Source organism: Protopterus annectens, chromosome 12.part0, assembly GCF_019279795.1.
Source record: "Protopterus annectens isolate FY-2018-M chromosome 12.part0, PAN1.0, whole genome shotgun sequence".
NCBI lineage: Eukaryota > Metazoa > Chordata > Ceratodontiformes > Protopteridae > Protopterus > Protopterus annectens.
The window spans coordinates 1,158,740,892-1,158,767,021 of record NC_056746.1 but is presented as its reverse complement, the minus strand read 5'-3'; the positions used below and the strand labels follow the sequence as shown (position 1 = coordinate 1,158,767,021).

General features: G+C 45.2%; 1 protein-coding gene across 1 annotated transcript in view; it reads left to right on the top strand.

The window, feature by feature from the left end:
* Positions 1–26,130, top strand: part of RBL1 (RB transcriptional corepressor like 1) — a 2,331,004-nt gene that overhangs the window by 303,464 nt on the left and 2,001,410 nt on the right. The window contains exon 4 of the mRNA XM_044089002.1: positions 15,402–15,466. Coding sequence (XP_043944937.1) covers positions 15,402–15,466 — 65 coding nt within the window. The remainder of the gene's footprint in view (positions 1–15,401; positions 15,467–26,130) is intronic.

The following is a 26,130-nucleotide window of genomic DNA, read 5'->3' as shown; positions in this document are numbered from 1 at the left end:
TAAAAGACACTCTAACCCGGTGAGAGCAGGAAGGCAAAACTCTCTCTGCCATTGGAGTACGTCTTTCTGTACCTTCAAGACCTTATCCTAAAGGCCAGAAGAGTGGAAAAATGTGGTTCAAAAGATCCCAGAGAGTTTTCCAGGACGCACAGGGTGATTCCTTCCCCAGGGGGAGAGGGGGAGGCAATAATGGTAGATGCTGCCCCAGAGGCAGAGGGGGCCCGCAAAACCAGGGTGACCGTGATTCCTTTCATGGATGCCCTTATCAGCTCTTCTGAAAGGAGGCCCAACTGCTCTAGTCTGGAGGCAGTCGGGGGATGTTTATCTGTGTACCCAGAAGTCTGGCAAACTATCACAAGAGACAAATGGGTACTAAAAATAATATCTAGAGGATACTCCATCCCTTCTTCCAATCCTGTTCCACAGAACAGAACAATCCCAGATGTTCCACCCAATCTAAGGGAGCAAGCAACTATAGAGATTCAAAAGTTGCTGCATAAAAGAGTCATCCAAGAAGTCCCCGCAGACCAAATAGGATTCGGAACTTACTCAAGATTCTTTTTGGTGCCAAAAAGAACAGGGACTGGAGGCCTATATTAGACCTAAGCAAATTAAACGAATATGTCAAGAAGTCAAAGTTCCGAATGGTGACACTGCAGTCTATACTTTCCTTTTTAGGGAAAGACGATTGGATGTGCTCAATAGACCTTCAAGATGCTTACTACCACATAAAAATGGACAGGACATCAAGAAGGTACGTACGCTTCCGGCTGGGAACCAGTCCTTACCAGTTCAGAGCGCTACCCTTTGGTCACACTACAGCCCCCAGTGTGTTCACCAAATGCATGGCAGTAGTCACGACTCACCTGAGGCGCCTAGGATTTCAAGTGTTTCCCTATCTAGACGACTGGCTCCTATCTGCCACCACCAAGCATCTACTCCAACAAGCCAGGGATTTAACTTTGGACATTTGCAATCAGCTGGGTATTACAGTCAACTTTCAAAAATCTGCCTTGTTGCCCTGTCAACATATTACATTTATAGACGCAGATCTAGACACTTCCTCTATGGTAGTATGTCTTCCAACAGAAAGAGTTGTAGCACTCAGACAGCAGATACTTCATCTCCTTCCAAAGACAAAAGTGAAAGCAAAGATAATTCTAAGATTACTAGGAACAATGGCTTCCATGATTACACTGGTCCCTCTTGCCAGCATGCACATGAGGATCCTTCAATGGCTGTTGTTCTCCCAATGGTCACTTCAAGAGCTTCCAATGTCTCACCTCAACATAGTAATGGAATCATGCAAGAACCACTTAAGATGGTGGATACACTCCACTCATGACACCATAGGGAGACCCTTTGTTCCAAATCAACCCATAGCTACAGTGACCACGAACGCTTCCCAGATATGGTGGTGGGGCCATTATCTGGAAAGAACAGTCCAAGCTGCATGGCAAAAACACGAGGCTCACTTGCATATAAATGTTCTAGAGATGAGAGCAGTGCTTCTTGCATTGCAAGCACTTCACGACTCTCTCCATCTAGGGACAATTGCGATACATTCAGACAAATATGTCTGTGGTTTGGTACATAAACAAGCAGGGGGGAACCAGATCTTACCCCCTTTGTCGAGAGGCCCCAAGAGTTTGGCAATGGGCAGTTTCTTCCCAGCGCTTTCTAATAGCAATGCACATTCCGGGGAAGTCCAGCGTGATAGCGGACAAGCTGAGCAGAGCAATCTTGATGCCTCACGAGTGGTCTCTCAATCACAATGTAGAGGAAATGATTTTCCAAATATCGGGTCAGCCTTGCTGCGATCTTTTTGCCACTCCCATGAATGCCAAGTGCAGCAACTACTTTACCCTAATCCCCCCTCCGGGGGAGACACCGAGAGATGCACTTGCTCACGATTGGCCCTTGGGACTTCTGTATGCTTTTCCCCCATTTCCTGTCATACCCAGATTCATTCAGAAAGCACAGTACTCGAGAAGTAGGATAATTCTCATTGCTCCTTACTGGCCTCGCCAAGTTTGGTTCCCCTTCCTTTGGCCTCATCTTCAGAACAAGCCTTGGACTCTGGACCCAGTGCCAGATCTGCTAACTTATATGTCAGGGGAGCTTCATCCTTCTCTCCACACCCTAAAATTGAACACTTGGCTGCTCCACTTCCCAGTTTAGTCAGGCTTCACAATTTGACTCCTACATTTAAACATATCTTAATGTCCTCTCATAAAGCTTCCACTAGAAAACTGTATTCTAACAAATGGAAAAGGTTTTCCCTTTGGGCTCAAAACAGGAACATTGATCCTTTTTCTGCACCTATCCATTCTATTTTGGAATTTTTGGCGGAACTCTTCCAGCAAGGTTCAGCTGCAGCAAACATCAGGGTTCAACTCGCTGCAGTATCAAATTTCCACATTGGTGATTCTATCTCCAACTTAATGTCACGCAGGTTGTGTAGAGCCTTCTTAAAAGGTGCCTCCTTATTAAGACCTCCATTAAAGGATCCCACCCAGTTCGGGTTTGTGAAAGGCAGATCATGCCTTGTAAACTTGATCGACTTCTTTGTCAGTCTTTGGCAGTCACCAAAGCCATAGACGATGGTAAGGTGGTTCACACAGCCTGTCTTGACCTCGCCAAGGCTTTCAACACCATCCCCCATTCTGGAATTATAACTAAACTCACTAAACTAGGTATAAATCCGTACGACACAAGATGGGTTGTCAATTGGCTCACTGACCGAACCCATACTGTAAAGGTTGCAGACTCCAAATCTGACTTCAAACCAGTGACAAGTGGAGTACCACAGGGTTCAGTCCTTGGACCTCTCCTGTTTGGTATCTACTTTTCTGAAGTACAGGCTAACACAGAAGGCCTCTGGCTAATGAAGTTCACAGATGACTGCAAACTAGGAGCCATAGTCAAGTCTCCAAATAATGTGGACATCCTACAGAAGGGCCTCACTGAGACAGATGCCTGGTGTCAGAGGCATGGCCTCAAGCTCAGTGCCAAAAAGTGCATTGTCATCCCCTTTGGCAAAAACTCTGTACCCATGAACTACCACATAAACGGCAGTCTACTTAATGCCGAATGTGTGATGAGACCTTGGGACTCAGGTGGACAGTAGTCTCTCCTTTGATGATCACATCACCACAGTAGTCAGGAAATCATTCTATGTGGCACACCTCATCACAAAAGGGTTCTCATCCAGGAAAAAAGAGGTCACTGTTCCCCTCTACTCAGCACTCATTAGACCCATTATAGAGTACAACGCCCCTTTTGGAATGTACCTCACAAGACATCTGCAGCAGCTGGAAAGGCCACAGAAGTACCTCACAAAGACAATTACTGGCCTGAAACAGATGCCGTACACTGACTGTCTCAAAAAACTCCAGCTTTACTCTGTAGCATATCGCCTACACCGAGGAGATCTCTGCCTGACATATAAAGCTATGTTAAACCCAGAGCTGTAGGACATGCTACCCCTTAAGAAATTCCAATCTCTCCGAGCTACACGCTCTAGGGACCTAAACCTTGTCCCACAATAAACATGACATGCTGGAAGGATAGATTCCTGTCCCAGAGACTTCCTATAGTCTGGAACAAGCTACCCATCTATGTCAAGCAAAGTTCCTCATTAGCACTCTTCAAGAAAAATCTTGATGAGTGGATGGGAAATAGAAAATACACCGCGGGGATCACTTCTGTGGCTCTGCTTGACAGCTGCACAGGAAATTAACTTTCTTGGGTGGAGTAAGCCAGGGAACCTTGTTGGCTAGGCTTACTTAGGCCTTTGGGTCGATAGCCTAGTGCCTACCTATAAACCCCTTTCTTCTTGGGATTTAAATTTTGTTCTGTCTCATCTCACATTACCACTCTTTGAGCCCTCGTCATCTTCAGACCTCAAGTTCCTTTCCTGGAAAACCTTGTTTCTAGTGGCTATAACTTCTGCTAGAAGAGTTGCAAGCTCTTTCTATTAAACCGCCATATTTGATTTTTCATAAGGATAGGGTATCCTTGCAAACTAATCCATCTTTTCTACACAAAGTCTCTTCTCCAAACAACATAAATCAATCTATAGAGCTTCCAGTGTTCTTTCTTAATCATAGCAACAAGGCAGAATACAAATTACATCAACTAGACGTGCATAGAGAATTCATAATGTTAAGTTGTGTATCTCGCCTTCTTTTCTTGCTTGTTGGGATCGGCTCCGACTCGGCCATCTTCTGTAGCTCGAGAGCTGTTTACTGGCTCGAGGCTACCCCTTATCCCATGATGCCTAGTGCTAGCTACCCACATCTCGTTTGCCGCTTCAGCTGCGAGGTGTCATTTCTACTGGCTCAGGCTCGTATAAGTTTTCTATTGAACTATTTCTTGTCAGATTAGTACTGTTTCTGGGAGTTTATTGTTTATTTTTGTAGTTTATAACTGTGGGTTTGAGCTGAGTGTTCTTGTAGTCCTTCTCTTAGAACTCGTTTAAATTAGAGAGTTCTCTCCCTCCCCCACCCCTATCCCTTCTTGTAGGTTAGAGGTTAGTTTAAGCTTTTCCTTCTATCTTTATTAGGTAGCCGTTTAAGTTAGAGGCTTCCTAGTTTAAAAAAAAAAAAATATTCCTTAGCTGTAGTTTACTGTGTTTCGTGTTACTGTTGTGGTATTTTATTGTCGCTGTTCAGCTTTTTGGCTAAACAAATCAGGGTAGTACCTTGCAAGTATTTGTTGGATATGTCTAAAGAATCCAAGGTGTCTGGATTCAAGAAGTGTGACTTATGCTGTCAGAAAATGTCTCTGACAGATGGGCACACTTCTTGCGTCTGTTGCTTAGGCGCAGTGCACCCGCAGGACTCTTGTTCTATATGTCATGCATTTAGCCCAAGAGTTCTGCAGGAGCGCAAAAATAAGCTTATTCTGAGGGGTCTTCTTAAGCCCCAGGATTCACCGGCCAAGGCTCAGCCTGTGAAATCCCCAAAACCGACCAAATCATCGGCTCCCAGCTCGGAGCCGTCATTGGTTCAAACCTTATCTGCTACTTAGGTCCCGGCCGGAACCGAGGAGACTATCTCCCCGTCGGCTCCAGCAGTATCTTCGGAGCCATTGGGAAGCCACAAGAGGCTGAGGTCCCCTTCTCTAGAATCCATACATTCGGCTCCTCGGTCTCCCCTGCTACAAAGTGAGCGCAGTCACAGATCTTACTCCTCTTGGTCCTCTAGGCTGTCGGATCAAGACGTGGATAGAGTGGTTAGTAGGTTGTTGAAGTCGCAGGCACTTGCCAAGATGTTGTCCAGCCCTCCTCAACAGGTGTCGGCTCCGTCCACTTCTATCAATATTCCTCCTCCGACTCCATTGAGCTCGGAGCCGGAATTTGTTGGGGTTCTAATCGTGGTTCCGTCGTCGCTCTGATCCCCTCGATGGTGCCGTCCTTTGAGGGATCTGGGCGCTGAGACTCCCTCGTCGGCTCCGAGGGGGCGACTGGCATCGGACCCTTGTCCAACCCCATTCTCCCTCTCGGAGCTTCGGCGCAGGTGAGCTCGGCTCCTACATCGGCCTCGGAGCCGTCTCCCTCGGTGCAGAGAAGGATTCCGATTTCCTCGGAACTGGAGCCTTCTGCATCGTGGCAGGGACGCCTTCGATGTCATGAGGAGTGTGCTGGCCACTGAGTCAGCTCCACCTTCGACCCCATTGGCTCCGTCCCCTGTAGTGCCTGTATGAACCTCTGCCTCTCCTCCAGACCCCAAGCGTGGGGAACCGGCGCTCCAGGACACCCCATTGTGTGTTTCCTCTTCTTCCGAGGCCTCCCCTGTTCATTCAGGGGAGCCCCCTCTGAGGAAGAAGTGCAAGAGGAAGCACATTGACTCCCCTGAGTCTGTCACTTTGGATACGGATTTGGATGAATCGGAAGGGTCCCCGAGATCCCCCTCTGAAGATGTTTCCTTTTCGGACATCCGAGAAATGCTTAAGCAGAGGGGGAACTGGAATCCCCTAGCCCCTACTAAGGATGAATCTGTATTCCTGGATGCGTTTGGTTCCCGACGTTCCACCTCCTGGGTTTCTCCGCTTTTCAATCCACTCATGTCAGTAGTGGCTCGAAAGGCTTGGTCAGCCCCGGATACAGTGGAACCAACCCCTAGGAGACCTGGGAAGTTTTTCACTGCACCCCTTGACAAGCAGTTCCTTTCCAAAGGTGTTCCTGTGGATGCCATGGTGGTAGCAGCAGCCACTAAGAAAAAGTTGGCGGAAACTTCTTTGTCTGTCCATCCTCCTAACAAGGAGTCTAGGACCATGGATAGATATGGGAAGCGAATGTTTGCTTCAGCGACCTTTTCTATGAGGTCACTGAATTACTTATGCCATTTTACCCGGCTTCAGAGGGATCTCCTTAAAGAGCTCGGAGATACCCTTCAGGATCCATCAGCTGAAGGGGCTCAAGCTAAAGTGGCTTCTCAGCTGGCGACCCTTAACTCTGTAGTCAACTCCTCCATGAGGCTCATTTCCTATGCAGCCGATGGTGCGAGTAGAGCCGCAGGTACAGGCGTGGCCCTTAGGAGACACTCATGGATGCAGCTGTGTAATTTTGTGGAACCCTTTAGAACGTCATTCACCAACACTCCCTTTGATGGTTCCTTTCTCTTTGAACCACAGGTGAAGGACACTCTGACTAGGTGTGAGCAAGAAGTCAAGACTCTCTCTGCCGTGGGTGTCCGTTTTTCCACTCCTTCCAGACCATACCCCAAGGGTCAGAAGAGTGGTAAAATATGGTTTCGAAAATCCCAGGGAGCCTCGCCTGACAAACGTAGCGATTTTTCCTCCAGGGGCAGAGGAGGAAACAAAAACAACAGACTCCTCCCTCGTGGCAGAGGGGGTCCGCAGAACCAGGGCAGCAGAGAATCTTTCTCTGAGAAGCCCTTCCAGCATCCCTGAAGGGTTGCCTGGCTGCCCGCCTCTGGAGGCAGTCGGGGGAAGACTTTCACTGTACCCAAAAGCCTGGCTAAACTTAACGCAAGACAAATGGGTACACTCAATCATATCCGGAGGTTACAGAATTCCCTTCTTTCAACCCCCCTAACCGTCAAGAAAATCCTGTCCAGATGTTCCACCCAATCTGAGGGACCAAGCAGTCATAGAAGTTTCAAAACTGCTAAAAAAAAAAGAGAGTCATCCAACAAGTCCCGGCAGACCAACGTGGATCCGGAACTTACTCAAGGTTCTTTTTCGTACCAAAAAAGACAGGGGACTGGAGACCGATTAGACTAAACAAGTCTGTTCAAAGAACAAAGTTTCGGATGGTCACATTACAGTCCATTCTACCCTTTCTGGGTCAGGACAATTGGATGTGCTCCATAGATCTCCAGGATGCATACTATCACATCAAAATGGGCAGGCGCTCCAGGAGATTCCTTTGCTTCCGACTGGGAGCCAGTCATTACCAGTTCAGAGCTCTGCCCTTTGGTCTCACCACAGCCCCCAGGGTGTTCACCAAATGTATGCTAGTGGTCACGGCTCACCTGAGACATCGAGGATTCCAGGTGTTTCCATATCTAGATGACTGGCTCCTCACTGCTACTGCCAGACATCAACCCCTGCAAGCCATGGACTACACAATCACAATCTGCTCCCAGCTAGACATTACTATAAATTTCGAAAAAATCTGCCTTGTTGCCCTGTCAATCTATTAACTATATAGGAGCAGACTTAGACAAAAGGAATATATACGCAAGGCTACCGCCAGACACGGTGGCCACAATTCGCCAGCAAGTTCATATCCTCATGCAGTGCAAAAGGGTTCAAGTCAGGTTAGTTCTTCAAACTCTGGGTTCCATGGCAGCGGCAATTCTTCTGATCCCTCTGGCCCGCTTTCACATGAGAATCCTTCAGTGGCTTCTGTTCACAGTGGTCCTTTCAACAGCTCCCCATGTCTCACATGATTATGATTACAGACACATGCAAAAGGCACCTTTCCTGGTGGATGGTCTCCCCACTAGTGTCTCGGGGTAGACCATTCATTCAGCCCCCTCCGGTTGCCACAGTGACCACGGATGCTTCCCTGATAGGGTGGGGGGGACATTATCAGGGCAGAACAGTCCAAGGCACTTGGCAGCCTCACGAGTACCATCTGCACATAAACGTCTTAGAAATGAGAGCCGTGCTCCTAGCGTTACAAGCTCTTCAGGACTCTCTCCCTTCTGGGACCATCGCAATTCAAACGGACAACATCAACAAGCAGGGCGGAACCAGGTCCTACCCTCTGTGTCGAGAAGCACTCAGACTCTGGCAGTGGGCAATCTCCTCCCAACGATTTCTGATTGCAACGCACATCCCTGGAAGGTCCAATGTCATAGCGGACAGGCTCAGCAGAGCTATTCTCATGCCTCACGAGTGGTCTCTGAATCAGGTAGTTGCGGATCTGATCTTCTGCAAATGGGGACAGCCTTGCTGCAATCTTTTTGCCACCCCCTTCAACAGCAAATGCAGCAACTACTTCTCCCTTCTTCCACTTCCCGGTTACTCTCCCAGCGACGCTCTAGGCCACGATTGACTTCAGGGACTTCTTTATGCCTTCCCTCCTTTTCCTCTTATACCCAAACTCATACAGAAAGCTATTTTGTTGGGTTGCAAAATGATCCTCATTGCCCCCTACTGGCCTCGACAGATATGGTTTCCGTTCCTGCACTGTTACCTTCTCGAGCAGCCCTGGACTCTAGATCCTATTCCAGACCTGCTGATTCATCAATCAGGCGAGCTGCATCAGTCCCTCTAAACACTCCAGCTCACAGCTTGGTTGATCCACTTTCAACCCTCGCCAGGCTTCCCAGCATTTCCCCGGTCGTTCGTGAGATTATTGTCTCCTCTCACAAGTCCGCCACTAGAAAGACTTATGCTAGCAAATGGAAACACTTTTCTTGTTGGGCAGAGGCTAGGAACATAGATCCCTTTTCAGCCCCAGTTCATGAAATCTTGGAGTTCCTAGCAGAACTTTTTAATTCTGGGTCCGCTTCTGCTACAATCAGGGTTCAATTGGCGGCCATCTCTAACTTTCATGTTGGGTTGTCTAATGTAAACATTATGTCTCATAAGCTGTGTAAAGCTTTTCTCAGAGGGACCACTCTCCTTATGCCCCCAGTGAGAGATCCCCCTCCTCCTTGGGATCTTAATTTGGTACTAACCTCCTTGATTATGCCCCCTTTTGAACCGGCAGCATCCTGTTCCATTAAGTTCCTATCTTGGAAAACTTTCTGGTAGCTATTACTTCAGCCAGATGCGTCTATGAACTTCAGGCACTAAGTGTTCATCCTCCGTACTTAGTTTTTCATAAGGACAGGGTTGCTCTTAGGACTAATCCCTCTTTCTTTCCGAAAGTCTGCTCAGAAAATAATCTAAACCAATCCAAAGACCTCCCTGTGTTTTTCCCTAACCACACCAACAAGGCAGAATACAAATTACACCAATTGGATGTTCATAGACAGTTGCGTTTTTACCTGCATAGAACGAAGGATATAAGGAAGTTGGACCAACTTTTCCTTTCCTATGCTAGGGGCAAACAAGGTCTCCCAGTTTCCAAAGTGACCTTATCAAGGTGGTTGTCTCACATTATTACCTTCATCTATCAACTAAGAAACAAAGACTTGCCTGTCAAACTGAAAGGTCATTCTACTAGGGCTTTGGCCACCTCCGTAGCCTTCCAGTCTAGGTTGCCCATGGACTCTATCTGTGCAGCTGCTACGTGGGCAAATCCTCATACCTTTATTTCTCATTACAAGTTAGATATGGTCTCCAGGAGTAGAGCTAACTTTGATTCCACTGTTCTGAAAAGTCTGTTCCAATGAGCCGCCCAGGGTTGTAGGTGCTAGGGACGCTGTCCCAACAAGCAAGAAACGAAGGCGAGATAGACAACTTAACATAAAGAAGTTATGTACCTACCATAACGTTCCATGTTAGTTGTCTTCATCTCGCCTTCTTTCTTGCGTTCCCCCCCCTCCATCCCCCTGTCCTATTGGACCAAGAGGAGTTCAGATTTCACTGGCTGAGTGTTCTCTGGTTCGTTTCCTCTACTGACTTAGAGTATATGACAGGTATGCTCAATTTTTTGTTTGGAGAGGTTCATTATATAGCTACAGCTAGAGTTAGCTATTTCAAACGAGATCTGGGTAGCTAGCACTAGGCATCATGGGATAAGGGGTAGCCTCGAGCCAGTAAACAGCTCTCGAGCTATAGAAGATGGCCGAGTCGGAGCCGAGGGTCTGCTCCGATCCCAACAAGCAAGAAAGAAGGCGAGATGAAGACAACTAACATGGAACGTTATGGTAGGTACATAACTTCTTTTTCTATTTGCATAGAACCAAAAACTTCAGAAAATCTGACCAATTATTCATATCCTTCCCTGATGCGAGAAAGGGTAGCTCAGTTTCTAAAACTACTCTTTCCATTTGGCTTTCTGATTGTATTACATTCATCTATACCTCAAATCACAGAGGTTTACCTTTCAAAGTGTAGGCTCATTCCACTAGAGCAATGGCTACGTCATCTGCTTTTCAAGCCAGAGTTCCCATGGATAATATTTGTGCAGCAGCTACTTGGACCACTCCACATACTTTTATCACGCATTACAAAGTGGATTTGGCCCCCAGGGACAGGGCCTCCTTTGGTTCCATGGTGCTTAAAGGTGTACTCCTGTGAGCCACCCAGGGTAAAGGTGCTAGGGATGCTGTCCCATCAGTGTAAGAATGAAGGCGAGATAGGACAACATAACATAAAGAAGTTATGTACTCACCATAACGTTCCATGTTTGTTGTCCATCTCGCTGTTCATTCTTACGAACCTGCCCTCCTTCCCCATGCCTAGGACTCCTTGTGGACCTGGTGGATGTTTTTTACTACCTTCAAGAGGTCTTTGTTTCGGTTTGTTTCTCCTTCTATTAGGTATAGTATATATATATTTGTATATGTGTATATAGTGTACATATCATTCAGTAGTAGCAGCAAACAAGATCTGGGGAATTACACCACTGCATTGTGGGATACCTTCTTGCCACGAGCCAGGTTTGAGACTTTCAGCTATGTATTTGCCGAGTTGGAGCCGAGAATCACCTCCGAACCCATCAGTGTAAGAATGAACGGCGAGATGGACAACAGACATGGAATGTTATGGTGAGTACATAACTTCTTTTTTTTTTTGATGGTCTGTGCTAGGTGAACATCAAATTTTAAGGTATTATCAATAAAGACGCCTAATAATTTTGTGTGGGATACAACTGATATTATGGTATTATTGGATGAGTCAATTTGGAAAGTGGTACAGGGATCATGTGATTTGGGGGGAAAAACAGTATCAGTTTAGTTTTAGAACGATTAAGTAAGTATAAGATGAGATTTAGATAGCCATGAGTCAATGGATAGGAAGGATTCCTGAGTAGAGCAGACAAATTGTTTGAGGGAAGGAGCAGCGCATATTAGAGTTGAATCATCTGCATATTGGACTATAGAGACTGAGGGAGTTGAAGACTGAAGTCGATTAGTAGAGATACTGAAAAGAAGGGGGCCAAGGATAGAACCTTGGAATACCGAGGATGACAGGTAACAGTGAAGAGAGTTCCTGTTGCCATTTGACAGCTTGCTGATGCCCAGATAGGTAGCTCTGAAAACAGACTAGAGCAGAGGAGCTGAGATTTAGAAATGCTAGTTTGTCAAGGAGTTTTTGGTGAGGAACAATGTCCAAAGCTTTAGAGAGATATGAAAAGATAGTGGAAACAAAATGTCCATTATTTTATGGTGATTAGTAGTATTGATGAAGCTTAGAAGGGGAGTTGTATTGCTATTGTGAGGGCAAAACCTATGTTGTATGTTAGATTAAGAGATTGTTAGATAACAGATAGTGTAATAGTTGAATGTGGATACACTTTTCTAGAATTTGAGGGGAGCTAAGATAGAAATGGGTCGGTACTTAGAAAACTCAGTAGAGATACCTCCTTTTTGTAAGGGAAGAATGTGAGATATTTTCCAGCTTGTGGGTATATACTGTTCTGAGATAGAATGGTTAATCAAGATAGTTAAGGAGTATGCGATAGCCGGGGCAGCTGTTTGTAAGAATTCAGTAGGTAGTGTGTCAGCAGCAAGGGTAGTAGGTTTCAGTTTAGACAGAAATTTTTTTTTTAATTTATTAGGTAGAAGTTTGTACAGGTTTAAAAGAAAAGGAGTAATTGGAATTGGTTAAAGTAGGCATGGATGGTGGAGAATTGTTAAATGAGTTGGTAAGTGAAAGTAAGGAGTTAGTGAAGAAAATTAATTTGAGAAGCAATGCTGTCAGTAGTAGAGGATGTAGCGGGGATGGGGAGGATGTATTACCAGGTAGAAGGAGTTTTTTATACAGGACCAAAATTTCTTGGGATTATTGTAGTTTTGTTGTAGTGTGGTAGTAAAGTAAGATTTTTTATCAAGCTTGATTTGTGATTTAGATTTATAGCGTAGTTGTTTGTAACTAAAAAGATTAGCTTAGTCTTTGGTGGTAACCCAAAGAGACCAAGCTTTGCCCCTTAGTTTTAATAAATCTTTATTATCTTTGGACAGCCAGGGTCCATAGTGGTATTTTAATCTAGCAGTTCTGCAGGGAGCTAGTGTATTTAGAGCTTCAAGGAAGGGAAGGTGTTATTAAAGTAGTCTACTGCAGAGTCAAGGGGAAGAGTTTTATGTGGGCACCAGTCACAGTAAATAAGAAGTGCTAGGAAGGTTTGAGAGTTAAAATGCTTTTATTGCAGACTACGTGGGAGAAGGATTGTCTGGCGAGATTAATATGATGTCTGATTAATGTAGGTGGGAAGATGGTCACTAATGCCATCGGGGCGACAACCAGATTGGAAGGCAAGGGAGAGTTTGTTGGTGAATATCCAATCAAGAATGAATTTCCTTTACGTAGCTTTATGAATTCTAGTAGGAGACTGAATGACATGCAAAAAACGTGTCTATATTACGTGATCGAATGGTCAAATATTCAAACACGTAATAGTCGACCCATAATAATTGAACTGCCACAGTGTCGAATGGCTCAATGGAAATCCGTACAGTGGTGAAATGGACGTTTTCCATTGTCTGCACTGTAGTGCGATCTCGGAGTTGGTATATTTAAGTAGCGGGGGTGTGGGGGGTGCAGGGGAGCTTGCCCCCCTGCATTGAAAATTTAAATGTTTTGTTTGGGTGGGTTTTTCTTTTTTTATTTTCCGTTCGACATTGTGGCAGTTCGATTATTATGGGTCGACTTTTACGTTTTTGACTATTTGACCATTCGATCACGTAATATAGACCCCAAGAAACCATGCAAATTAATGAAATTAGTAGGGGTAACAGAGTTCTAAGATAGCCAGTTAGAGTTGAGGTCGCCCATAAAGATAGTTTCTTGGGGGAAAGATAATGAAGCCCAGAGAAGGATGTCTTCATTTGTGTTGTGATTATTGCCTGGGAGAATGTATATGGCAACAATTGTAATATATTTATTTGAGTTAACTTTGTGTTTAGAGCATATAATTTCAGAATTAGTGGCAGGGAGATTAATTGGATTAAATAATAAGTTCCAGATTTAACTTTTGTTTGAACATAGCAACCCCTCCGTTCTGCTTATTCTTTTGGTCACATCTGTGTAGTTATAGACTGGTGGGATTATTTCATTACTTTGAATTTCTGGTTTAAGCCAGGTTTCAGTTAATACAGTGATGTCAGGACTATATAGGGATGCGGTGGCATGGACATCATGGACTTCATTGACTAAACTTCTTAGGTTCATGTTGGGTAGCAGAGGGTTGGAGGCTTTGGGATGGGTAAAGATGTCCTAAAAGAGGAGTGGTGGTGGAGTGTGGAAGAAGAAGAAGAGTGATTAGGACCTGGGTTTGGGTGGATGTGTCAGCTATGTTTTAGATGATTGAGGATGCTAATGTGTATAATAATGAATTTAGAGAGAACATTTGTAAAATCTGAGAAAAATGTGGGATTTAGTGTTTAATTGAAATGTTTTGAATGGGAAGTAACCTAAATGAGTAGTGTTGTAGAGATCAGGGGGAATTATGATGTTAGAGTGTTTTGTTTGTGGGAGAAAAGGTTGGGTTGTGGAGTGGAAAGAGTGGTAGTTTTGTAGATGGAATTGGAGAGATGCTAGATGGTAAATAAATATGAGGAGGGTGAAGCTAATTCATGAAGAGATATAAGTTGTGGATGTGAGATGTGGCTGATGGTAGCCATTATGATGAGTAAGCTGCAGGAGATGTTAGTTAAAGGTAGCTTAAAGTTGGAAAAGAGTATAATGGGGAGAGGTGTAGTGAAGAAGAAGAGAAGGGAATAAAGTAGAGGTAAGAGGAGAGAAATGGAGGAGGTACACTTCATAAGAAGTCAGTGGTGGGAGTAAGGGGATGAGTGAAGCAGATGAGCTGAGAGAGAAAGTGTTAGAGAAAAGGGAAGAGTAAGCAAGGTGAAAAGAGTGTGTGAATTTAAAAAAGGAGGAAATTAGTGAAGAAGATATTGAATTATGGTAAGTATGAGGGTATGTTACTTAAGCGGAGTGAAAGATAGTGATAATAGGTAGAAGACAAAGTTGAAATATAGATTTAGGATTCAGGTTAATATAGGTAGAGGCCAGTAAGAGGAAGAAGGAGTAGGTATAGATGTATAGAGCAGAATATATTATCAGAGAAGGGAAATGGAAGGGTTGTGAAATGTGATAGGTTGCTAGAGGGAAGGGTATACCTTGGTTAGGATAAAAGTAGATTTAGTGGGGGCAGATGGAAATTGGTGGCAGGGTAGGTGAGCGAAGAGAGCCTGAACGCAGTGAGGGCAAATGGAGCGGGGTGAAGCTTAAACTGCAGCAAAAAGAATCAGATAAGCCATAAGTGCTATAGCTAAAAAGTCTCAGAAAAATTTATTGAAAAAAGTGAAAGGAAGGGTAGCTGCAGCAAGAAGTTATAATAGGAAGATAGCAGAATAGAAATCTAGCAGAACTAGTAGTTCAGAGGTCTGCTAATTACAGTGAACAGAAATATATTTGTTGGAAAAGACGGTATAACATACATCAATGTTTGTTGACTTTTGCAAAGGAAAAATAGGTTTAGCTGGGAAGGTATTTCAGTGATCCAAACTTGATAGAGGGGAATTAGCTTCATTCCTTATGCTAGGTATGCCACCATTGAGTTTTCACATTTATTTCAGTTTCTCGGATTGATATCACTTAACATTAGGAACTGCAGTTCTGTTATTCAGTCTTAGCACACCACCAGTAGAAAAGCTAGTGAAATGGCAGTAGGAGAGAGAAAGATATGGTACCCTGCACCGTCTAGCAGGGGAGTTAATGTTTTTTAGAGTAATTTTATCATCTTTGTCTGAATTACACTAAATAATTGTATTTATTTGATTTTTAATCATCTTTCATTACAGGTGCATGCCTTGTGGCATCAAAGATGTATTTAACTTTTGCTGGACACTTTTCATCTATACAAAAGGTAAGCTGGTGATAATATTCTGTTAGCATTTCTTGTTAAGATTTTGTTTGCAGTTCACATATGAAAGGAGGTATGCCAAGATCAGCTGTAGCCAGAGAATGATGGTGAGAAAGCTGAGCTAAGGCAAAGATGATGAACAGTGTTTTTGTTACATGGTTAATAAAGCGAATCAAGAGATATGCAATGCAAGTGTGAGATTGTGAAGGTTTGGTAATACCATTGTTCTCACACACAAAAGTATTCCTTATTAAATCAAAAAAATAAGGGTATGGCAACATAACCTAGTTGAACTTGCATGAGAGTTATGGATAAGTAGAATGGAGAGTAGATTAGAGTAGTAGGTATGCATGTGTCTTGTAACTTTTAGTTATGTACTCACCATAACTTCAGATGTTTGGGATCCATCTCGCCTACATTCTGACTGATGGGCTCGGAGCCGATCCCTCGGCTCCGACTCGGCACGCTTATGCTATAGAGCGAGGCCTCTAATTGGCTGAGCTATCTTTATCCCAGGATGCACCACCACTAATCCCCCAGATCTTGTTTGTCCGCATTCATGCACACATCCACAGCTTGATTATATAACATTGTTAGATGTTTCAAGATGAAACAACAGGATTCGGACCTTCTGATATCCTCTGATCTCCAAGGAAGGGGGAAGGAGGGTGGTTAGAATGTAGTAGATGGATGCCAAACATCTGAAGTTATGGTGAGTACATAACTAAAAGATGTTATGTGATCCTATCTCGCCTACATTCTGACTGATGGGACAGCGCCCCTAGCACCTAAATCCCGGGTGGCTCATTGGAAAACACTCCTGAGCACTGTGGAACCAAATGAAGCTCGTCCTCTAGATGCCACATCTAATTTGTAGTGAGAAATGAAGGTGTGCAGGGAAGACCATGTAGCCGCAGCACAAATGTCGCCAATAGCAAGCTTAGAATGAAATGCTACCGAAGTAGCCATAGCCCTTGTAGAATGAGCCTTGACAGAGGTGGAAAGCTCTTTGTTAGAATAAATATAAGCTTGAGTAATACAGTCCCTGATCCATTTGGCAATAGTGACCTTTGTGACGCTGCCCAATTTGTTTTCTGCAAAGGACACAAACAACTGATCTGTCTTCCTTGATTGTTTGGTCCTATCCAAATAAAAACGTAACTGCCTGTGGACATCTAGTGTGTGGAAAATAAATTCCGCTTTATTGGAGTATTTTGGGAAAAAAACTGGGACCTCCAATGACTTGCAAGCATAAAGTAGAACAGACTTTAGGAACAAAAGAAGGATTTGGTCTGAGGGAAACCCTGTCTGTATGAAAAACCAAGTACGGGGGTTTCACTGACAAAGCTTGAAGTTCTGAAACCCTTCTGGCTGAAGTAATTGCCACTAGAAAAGCTGTCTTCCATGATAGAAACTTTAGATCACAGGTAGCTGCCGGTTCAAAGGGGGAAGAAGTCAAGGCACGTAATACTATATCGAGATCCCATGGAGGTGCAGGATGAGAAACCGGAGGTCTTAATAGAGCAGCACCTTTCAAGAAGGTCTTACACAACCTGTTGCTCATTAAGGGAGGGTCTATGGATTCATGAAAATTAGAAATCGCTGCCAATTGTACTTTGATGGTAGAAACAGAAGAGCCTTGGTTGAAAAGAGAGGTCAGGAACTTGAGTACTTCTGCCACGGGAGTAGAAATGGGGTCCAGACCCCGGAGTTGAGCCCAGATAGCAAACCTTTTCCATTTGCTAGAATACAGTTTCTTCGTAGCAGACTTGTGGGCTGAAGACAATATGTGCACTACATCTGGGTCTAGTGCATGTCTCCTGACTATGGTCGGAAGAGGAGGAGCCAGGCCGTCAATTTTAATGTGTGTAGGGACTGGTGTAGTAGTCCCGACTGATGAATCAGTAGGTCTGGGACCTGGTCCAGGAACCATGGACCTTCCAGAGCATGTTTCCGAAGATAGGGAAACCAGACTTGACGAAGCCAGTAAGGAGCAATTAAGATCATCTTGCTCCCTAAGAGAGATGCCTTCTGAATTACCCAGGGTAGGAGAGGAACTGGAGGGAAGGCATAAAGCAGGCCGGTGGGCCAAGGATGGACTAACGCGTCCATAGGGCTCTTCCCCGGAGCCGGGTTAGGGAGAAAAATCTTTGCACTTGATTCAGAGGAGTCGCGAAGAGGTCGCAGCACGGAACTCCCCATTCGCTGAAAATCTGTCTTGTAATAGTCATGTTCAGAGACCATTCGTGAGGAGAGAGGATGGTTCTGCTCAACTTGTCGGCTATGACATTGGATTTGCCCGGTATGTGAGTAGCCACTAGGAAGCGTTTGGTCGAGACTGCCCATTCCCAGACCCTCATCGCTTCTCTGCAAAGAGGATAGGATCTGGTCCCTCCCTGTTTGTTCAGGTACCAGACAACTGACGTTGTCTGAGTGAACAGCAATTACGCCCTGATGGAGGTAATGGTGAAGGGCTTGAAGGGACAGGAGTACTGCCCTCATTTCTAGGATGTTGATGTGGAGAGAGGTCTCTTCCGGATGCCATTTGTCCTGGACTGACCTGCCCAGGGAATGCCCCCCGCCCCCACCCCGTCTGGGAGGCGTCCGTGGTCAAAGTGGCCGCCGGAGGAGGAAGAACAAAGGGTCGTCCCTGATCCAAATTGGAGGACACTAGCCACCAGCGAAGGTCCCGTCTGCAAGATTCTGTGATCCATATTAGATGATTGAGAGGGAGTTCCTGAAAGGACCACTGAGTTGAAAGAAGCCACTGGAGGATTCTCATGTGTAACCTTGCCAAGGGAACTAGCAGAACTGTGGCAGACATCGATCCCAATAGCTGCATGACCATTCTGGCTGGGGCTTTGGACCTGGGGAGTAAGGCTCGAACCTGATTTTGTATGATCTGAATTCTGTCTGCAGGTAGATAGACCCGCATCTGATTTGAATCTATATCTGCCCCTATGAATCTTATTCTTTCAGATGGCCGTAACACAGACTTTGGCCAATTGAAGGTAATTCCGAGGGAATTGCCCAGTGATGTTGTGGCTTGCAGGCTCCGTAGAAGTAGATGCTTGGAGGTGACAGTTAGAAGCCAGTCGTCTAGGTACGGAAACACCTGGAATCCTAGACTCCTCAAGTGAGCAGTCACTACTGCCCAGCATTTGGTGAACACCCTGGGGGCTGTGGTGAGACCAAAGGGCAGCGCACGGAACTGAAAATGACTGCCTCCTAGGCTGAAGCGCAAGTGTCTCCTGGACGTTTGATGTATTTTGATATGGTAATACGCGTCCTTGAGGTCTATGGAGCACATCCAAACACCTTTCTCCAACAATGGGAGAATGGTTTGTAAAGTGACCATTCGGAACTTGGACTTCCTGACTGAACGGTTTAGGTTGCTTAGGTCCAAAATGGGCCTCAAGTCCCCGGTCTTTTTTAGCACCAAAAAGAATCTTGAGTAAGTCCCTAATCTGATCTGGTCTGCGGGGACCGGTTGGATGGCTCCTTTCTGCAGCAGTTTTGAAATGTCTACGGCTACGGTATCCCGTTGACTGGGTGGCGGGTCCGGGATTCTTTTGGACTGAGGGGGGGGACAACAGAATGGGATGGAGTAACCTCCGGCGATAATTCGAAGCACCCATCGGTCCTGAGTGATCCCTTCCCAGGCCTTTAGGTGCTTCGAAAAACGACCCCCGACTGGCTCCGGAGCAGCACAGTCGGGCAATCCCTCAGGGACTATGAAAAGCTGAAGAGCCACGAAAGGACTCGTGGTCTCCAGTGTTGCGGGGGCCTCTGCCGCCTCTGGGACGGTGTCTTCCTGATGAATTTCCCCCTCCTCTGCCTCTGGAGGGGGAACCTTCCTGCTGAGAGGGGTAAGACTTTTGCGATCTATGGAACCACATCTTCCCTCCTCTTTTAGCCTTGGGATAAGGCCGAAAGGGAGTGGAAAATCATGCCCCTATGGCAGTCAGAGTCTTACCCTCCTGTTCACAGCGGGTAAGTGTGTCTTTCACCTTGGGCCCAAACAGGGAGGACCATCAAAGGGCCGCTTAATGAAGACTTGAAGGCCTCCGCGAATGACACAGGCGGCCAGGCTTGTCTCCGAGAGCAATGCCTGTACTGCCGCTTACTCGCCTTCGCCGCATACGAAATGAGCCTCATGGACGAGTTCGAAATGGACGACATTGTAGCCAGCTGAAATCCAACCGTCTGGGCCAGCTCCTCAGGCAGGTTACCTAAGAGGGTATCGGATAGCTCCTTAATCAGATCCCTCTGGAATCTCGTAAAGTGCGTCAGGTAGTTAAAAGACCTCAGAGTAAAGGCCGCTGAACTAAGGGTGCGCTTGCCGTACCGATCCATGCTCCTAGACTCCTTATTAGGAGGATGGACGGACGTAGAAGCCTCCGCTACATCGTGCTGGGTAGCAGATGCCACCACCATAGCATCCACAGCCACACCTTTTGTAAGGAACTCTCTATCTGGGGGCGCCGAAAGAAGTTTGTTTGGATGAGCGGGCACCGGTTCCATAGAGTCTGGGTGTTCCCACGCCCTTCGACAGATCAAATCCAAGAGCTCATCGAAGGGCGGAGACACCCAGGAGGCGGAGGGCTGAGCCCCGAAGACCTTCAGGAACACCGACTCATCAGCAGAGGGAGGTTTGGACTGCCAGCCGCCTCGTTGTTTTAGGGCTTCCAGGATGTCTGCAAAGGAGACATCATCCGAGGACGACTTGGGGGACCCCTCTGCATCATCGAGATCGGTGTCAGATGTCAAAGACTCGTCAGGGGAGTCAACGTGCTTCCTCTTGCACGTTTTCTTCCTGGGAGGTTCTTCAGAAGAGGCTTCAGAAGGACCTCCAGGAGGGGGAGAAACCCCAGTGGGGGTAACCTGAGGCCCAGGGGCTCCGCTGTCTGCGGACAGGGGAACTGCCAACCACCCAGTCTCCAAATGTAGGGAAGGAGCTGGGGAAACTGTGGAGGTAGCCAATGAAGATTTGGCTAGAGCACTCCTCATAGCCCTGAAGGCGGGACCACCAGAATTCTGGGAAGGTCCCCCCTCCGTGGCCACAACAGTGGACGGTACTCCCGACGCACCAAGAGGGAGACTTGGGACCAAGGTATCAATCCCAAGCCTCCCCAGGGCCGAAGGAAGAAGTCCGTGCACTGAACTCCGACCCAGGAGCCGGAGTCGGAGCAAGGGTCGGGCCTGACCCTAACACCTCCACTGGTTCCACCAACACCTGCTCCAACGGTGCCGAAGCTGTTGGAGGAGGAAGTACAGTAAGGGAGTGGACCATCGGCTCCGAAGCCAAATGGGCTGGAGCCAAAACCATCTTTTGGAACACCGGAGACTGGAAGAGTCGAAGGAGCACCCTGTCGATGTCCGAATCAGACATCCTGGAAGATCTTGAGGATACCGATCGGGCCCGAACCAATTTCTCCATCGGCTCTGAAGGGCTCGGGGACCGGCTCCGAAAGGACTCAACAATTATCGGCTCCGAGGAAACCTTCAAAGAAATTTCCCTCGGTGCCGATAAGGACTTCGGCTCCGAGGGGGAAGTGTCCGATGACCCTTATCGGCTCCAATATCAGTGGAGCCGATGAGGGTTGAAAGAGTGAACTACTGACAGGAAAAGAGACTATAAATATAGTACTTAGCCCAGCCAATGTTGAGACCACGTCCAAGCTCTGTAAGCGGCAAACGAGATCTGGGGGATTAGTGGTGGTGCATCCTGGGATAAAGATAGCTCAGCCAATTAGAGGCCTCGCTCTATAGCATAAGCGTGCCGAGTCGGAGCCGAGGGATCGGCTCCGAGCCCATCAGTCAGAATGTGGGCGAGATAGGATCACATAACATCAGTTGTTTTACATTGACCCCATCCCCCTTTTCCTGAAAAGTTCAGTAGTAAATTTTTGGTAATAAAAGTAAACAGTGTAGTTTTCCACTTTCGTTTATAAACTCTGTGTATATTGGTGAAAATCTGTGGGGGTAACTCCAGGAGTTGGCTGTGATTTGTAAGAGAAAGAAAGCAACATTTAATAATTATGTTTTGAGCAGTGATTTCAGTAGCATTATCCACATAGCTTCAGAGATTTTAATATGCAGATGTATCAGTCAGCTGTTTATGTATGCATGTGTTTATTTATTTACATGTTTATTGCCCAGGTTAGTTCCCCTAGGCCGCTGGCCTTTTTTCAGGGAAAACCCAAAATGGTATTCATACCTAGAAGGGGAAGTTTGGCCAGGGCACTGGAAAATTTCACTAACTTTTTTGGTAAGTACTATGGGATCATTTACATCCATCTGAGCTGCCAGCAATTCAGGAAGATGGGGCCTCAGTTTAACATCTCATCAAAAGGATGTCACACTTGGGTGTGCAGCATCCCTTTATGCTGCTTAACATTAATGACACTGTAGTGCACCCCCTTATGTTGCACTGCAGTGATAGTACTGGAAAATTAGTCCAAGCATTTGGGTGTGTTACCAAATAGTTATAGGATAAATGTTTATATAATTAATGGTATATGTAGAACACTAAATGTCACAGTGGTTGACTTGTGTGTAGAGACTTGTTATAATTCTCAGTTTACTGCATATTGTAAAATTAGCATCTGTTTATAATTTTGTGTCTTTGACCCAGGCTGTGGCTGAAAAAAGGTCACATTTTGACCAGTCTACCCACTCAGTGATAGACAGTCACGCAGGCAGAGTCTTTGCTATGATTTATTCTGGGTTGTCAGATCTATTTAGAAAGTAAGACCATCTGCTTTACACTCCAACTTAACTGCACTGTGCATGACTGTAATATCTAGGGAAACTACAAAGGTTGATAATGGGGAAAACTGAACCACAATAATATCTTTGCATCCATCCATCCATCCAGAACTCCTTTTTCCCATTTTTGTACATGGGGTTGGGGTGTCACTACAACAGTGACCGTCATCTAGAGCCAGTGTTCACACTGCACCCTGCCATGTTCACTGTTTTATCATTCCCACTGCTGTAGTAGCCTGGATAACTGGATGGGAAACGGAAAATACATCCCTGAGATTTCACCTGTGTCCCTGCTGGACAGGGGCTTTGGGTGCTGACTTGTCTAAAGATGGGCTAAACTCGTGGCTAGTTTTATAAGGGCCTCAGGGCCAATAGCCTAGTAACTTCCAATGATCCTTTGGGCTGTTTCCTGCCTATTTCCCCCCACTCTTTTACTCTCTGACTGCTGATTGGCTAATCCTAATGAGGGAAATCAACAGTCAGAGTGAAGATTTCTTCAGTACTTTTTGGCCATCTCAAGAATAAGCATCTCTCGGGGTTCACATGAGCAGTAATTGGCTAAGAGCTTTGTTTTTGGCAGTTAAGTCCCAGTTGGGGAACCCCACCACATGGAAATGATTGCCCTTTCAAGAAAAGTAATTAAGAAACACAATTTTTTTTTCACAATAACGGAGGTTTCCTGTCAGGAACCACTATTTTTATTAGCTTATAATGTTTGGTAATGTATTTGGGGTTAATCTTGTGAGAAATTCTGTACTGCTTATGTATACTTTGAACTTTATGGGATTGAAAAGTTTACTGAGATACAGGCAGGAATGCATGTGTCAGCGTAATGCTTATCCTCACTTTTTGACAACCTATCTGCCATTTGGATTTTTATCTGTGTGTTTGTGAGGGTTTGAAGAGATCTAACAGGAATTGTGTTCTGCTTTTTCTTTTTTAAGATAAAGGGATTAGGGAAAGTGTTGTGAATATAAATGTGCAGCTTGTGAACACTCAGTGACAGCTTACCTTCTGACCAACTTGTTCCAGCAATGTTTACTGCTTTTGGTGCCTCTTCCCCAGCTACAGCATGGGTATTTACAGTAGTCCAGCTGGTTCTTCTCCCACAGTACTTAGAAGAAAAAAAAAATCACTTACTAAGGAGTTGTCATTGTTGCAGACTCGGCCTACACCTCAGCCAACAGTAGGAGAACCTGCAGTGGCCATCAGTTCCTTAAACCACTGACCTAACTCTGCAGCTTCTGCTGTTGTAGTCCTTTTGGCCAGCATGAACCAGGGGTCAGCCACATCACCTGTGGCTGTTCCAGGGTCTGATATGAGCATAGGAGAACCGTACTCACTAGCTCTGGGAGACATTTCAAGTTTTCCTTCTTGGGGTTACAAGGGCAAGAGTCCATTGGACTGGGAAGACGTCCTTCCTTTGAGTTTGTCATCTTCCACAGGAACTCCTATTAAGAAAACATAAACAAATTAACAAGTGTTCTTCTGAAGAAGTAATTGCTGTTAAACAAAAAATGAGTTATTCACCTTGGCTAGACAGGAATTACAGGCAGTAAGTCCTGATACATAGAGGCCATTACAGGTGGGCATGCCCTGTGAAGTTATTCTTCAGGAAACAGGGTCTGATGATTCTGAACTTGACAGTGATAGGAATTCTTCTCCTGCAAACTCCCAAGCCCAACTGTCTGATTGATTGTGATGAAAATTTTAATTCTTATCCTCCTGTGGAAGAATTTTCTTTTAATCAGACCATTGCCACATGAATGAGGTATTTTTATGGGAATGAATAGATGGTCCCCCTGAAATAAGGAGATACTGTGTAATGTTATAAATGTACATCTCATTCCTCTTTCATACCTACTAAACTCCCAACTCTGCGAATGTGTTGAATGCTGTCTGTAGTCATTGATATCCAATTGTCAGTCCCTGTAAACACAAGTCAACTGTGTAAAGTACCTCAGCGTTATCAGTTTCTTTGCTCTCACCTTAGATCCGACCCATCTGCCATTTCAGCTGCATCTTATGCTGGAAACAGGTTGGTCCTCAATACTGACCCTTCAAAGAGGCAAAAATGCTGAACCATATAGATAAAAGGATGTTTTCTTTTTCTTGCACTTTAGCCTTCAGAATGTTGAATTACCAGGCAAAAACCTGTGCTTTGTCATATGGACAGTTTGCGGGAATTTGTTTCCACTCTTCCTACAGACTAAAGTTGCTTTGTTATGCAAACTGTTTCAGCCATATCTAAGGTATCTGAACATGCTTTGAAGACTGTTTATGACTGTACAGATAGTGTGTCAAGGGTCACTACTGCTGTTACATTCTGATTTAGACAAAGAGCTGCTGTTTGGCTGTTCTGCTACCCATGCTCTCAAATAATATGATGAAGGAAGGAAATCGATTCAAGATATTCCATGTACCCCAGTACAAATTTTATTGGCCTCCCTTTTTCACAAAACAAACAAGTAAACAAAACCAGTAATTTTCTGGTAAAAAAAATGGGGAAAAAAGATGTCCGGAAGATAGTAACAATAAGAAATACGGTTCTTTTCAAAAAAGGGACAAATCAACAGTATGAAATGATGGCTTTGCCAGCATTCTTTATCCTGGTCTCTCTCCTCTGACCAATATCTCTAAAAATCTGTCCCTCAAACTTTCTTAGCTGTTAAAAGTGGTGTGCAGGAGAGTTACAGGCACTGGATAAAAAAAAAAAAAAAAAAACCCCAAAAAAAAAAAATTCCTTTCAAAGGAATACCTACCTAACATCCAAAACCAAACAGAATATTGTTCTCAGTTTCTTCAGTCTTTAAACATCCAATGAGTTATAGAACCAGTGTCTGTAAGTCAGCTGGGCAAAGGCTTCTACAGTAGAATGTTTCTGGTATCAAAGAAAGAGGCTTCGGAGACCAGTAGTAGAGCTTTCATACCTAAATCTATTTGTGAAAGTTACAAAGTTCAGAATGTTGACCTTACAGAACCTGTTAGCTCCTCATTCCTCCCATAAGTTACTTGATAATTCTAGATGTAAAAGATGCTTATTACCACATTACCATAGCCACAGGCTTCAGGAAATTTGTAAGGTTCTGTTTTTCTGGGTCACATTATCAGTGGTCTGCATTATCCTTTTGTTTATCTACAGCTCTAAGGGTATTCACAGAACACCTAACACCAGTCTTAGCTTACTGCAGACTGGATAGTATTAACATCTTTCCTTATTTTGATGACTTGCTTATCTTTGTAGAGTTTTTATCCAGATGTCAAGGGTCAATAACAAGGGCTAGGTCTCTTTTGACTAATCTGGGCTTCTAGATAAGTACTGCAAAATCCTTTTTAATTCCATCTCAAAGAATTGTGTTTCTGTTACCTTATAGATTCAAAAGACCTTTTTGACATAATAGAAGGGGGGACTTTTTATCTGAATTTTTCATGAGCTTCTCAAATCAGTGTCAGACTCCTGCAAGAGAATTCCTCAGGATTTTAATGTTCATGGCTTCTATGATTCTTGCTATTCCTCTAGCAAGATTACAAATGAGTAAGATTACAAATGAGTAAGGTGCAATGTTTTGGGCGGCCGCGGTGGTGCAGCGGTTAGTGTTGCCGCCTCACAGCAAGAGGTTCTCCAGTTCAATCCTCGGCTGGGGTGCCTTCTGTGCGGAGTCTGCATGTCCTCCCTGTGGTCGCGTGGGTTTCCTCCGGGTGCTCTGGTTTCCACCCACACACTCCAAATTGACCCTAGGCATGAGTGCGTGCGTGCGTGTGTGCGCCTTCTGTGGAAGATTGGGTGCCGGGCTGGCAACTCGACACCATAAAGCTCCACTGCCAATCATGAGCGGACAGGTGATCTGCTGTGGCGACTCCTAACCGGGAAAAGCCAAAAGAAGAAGAAGGTGCAA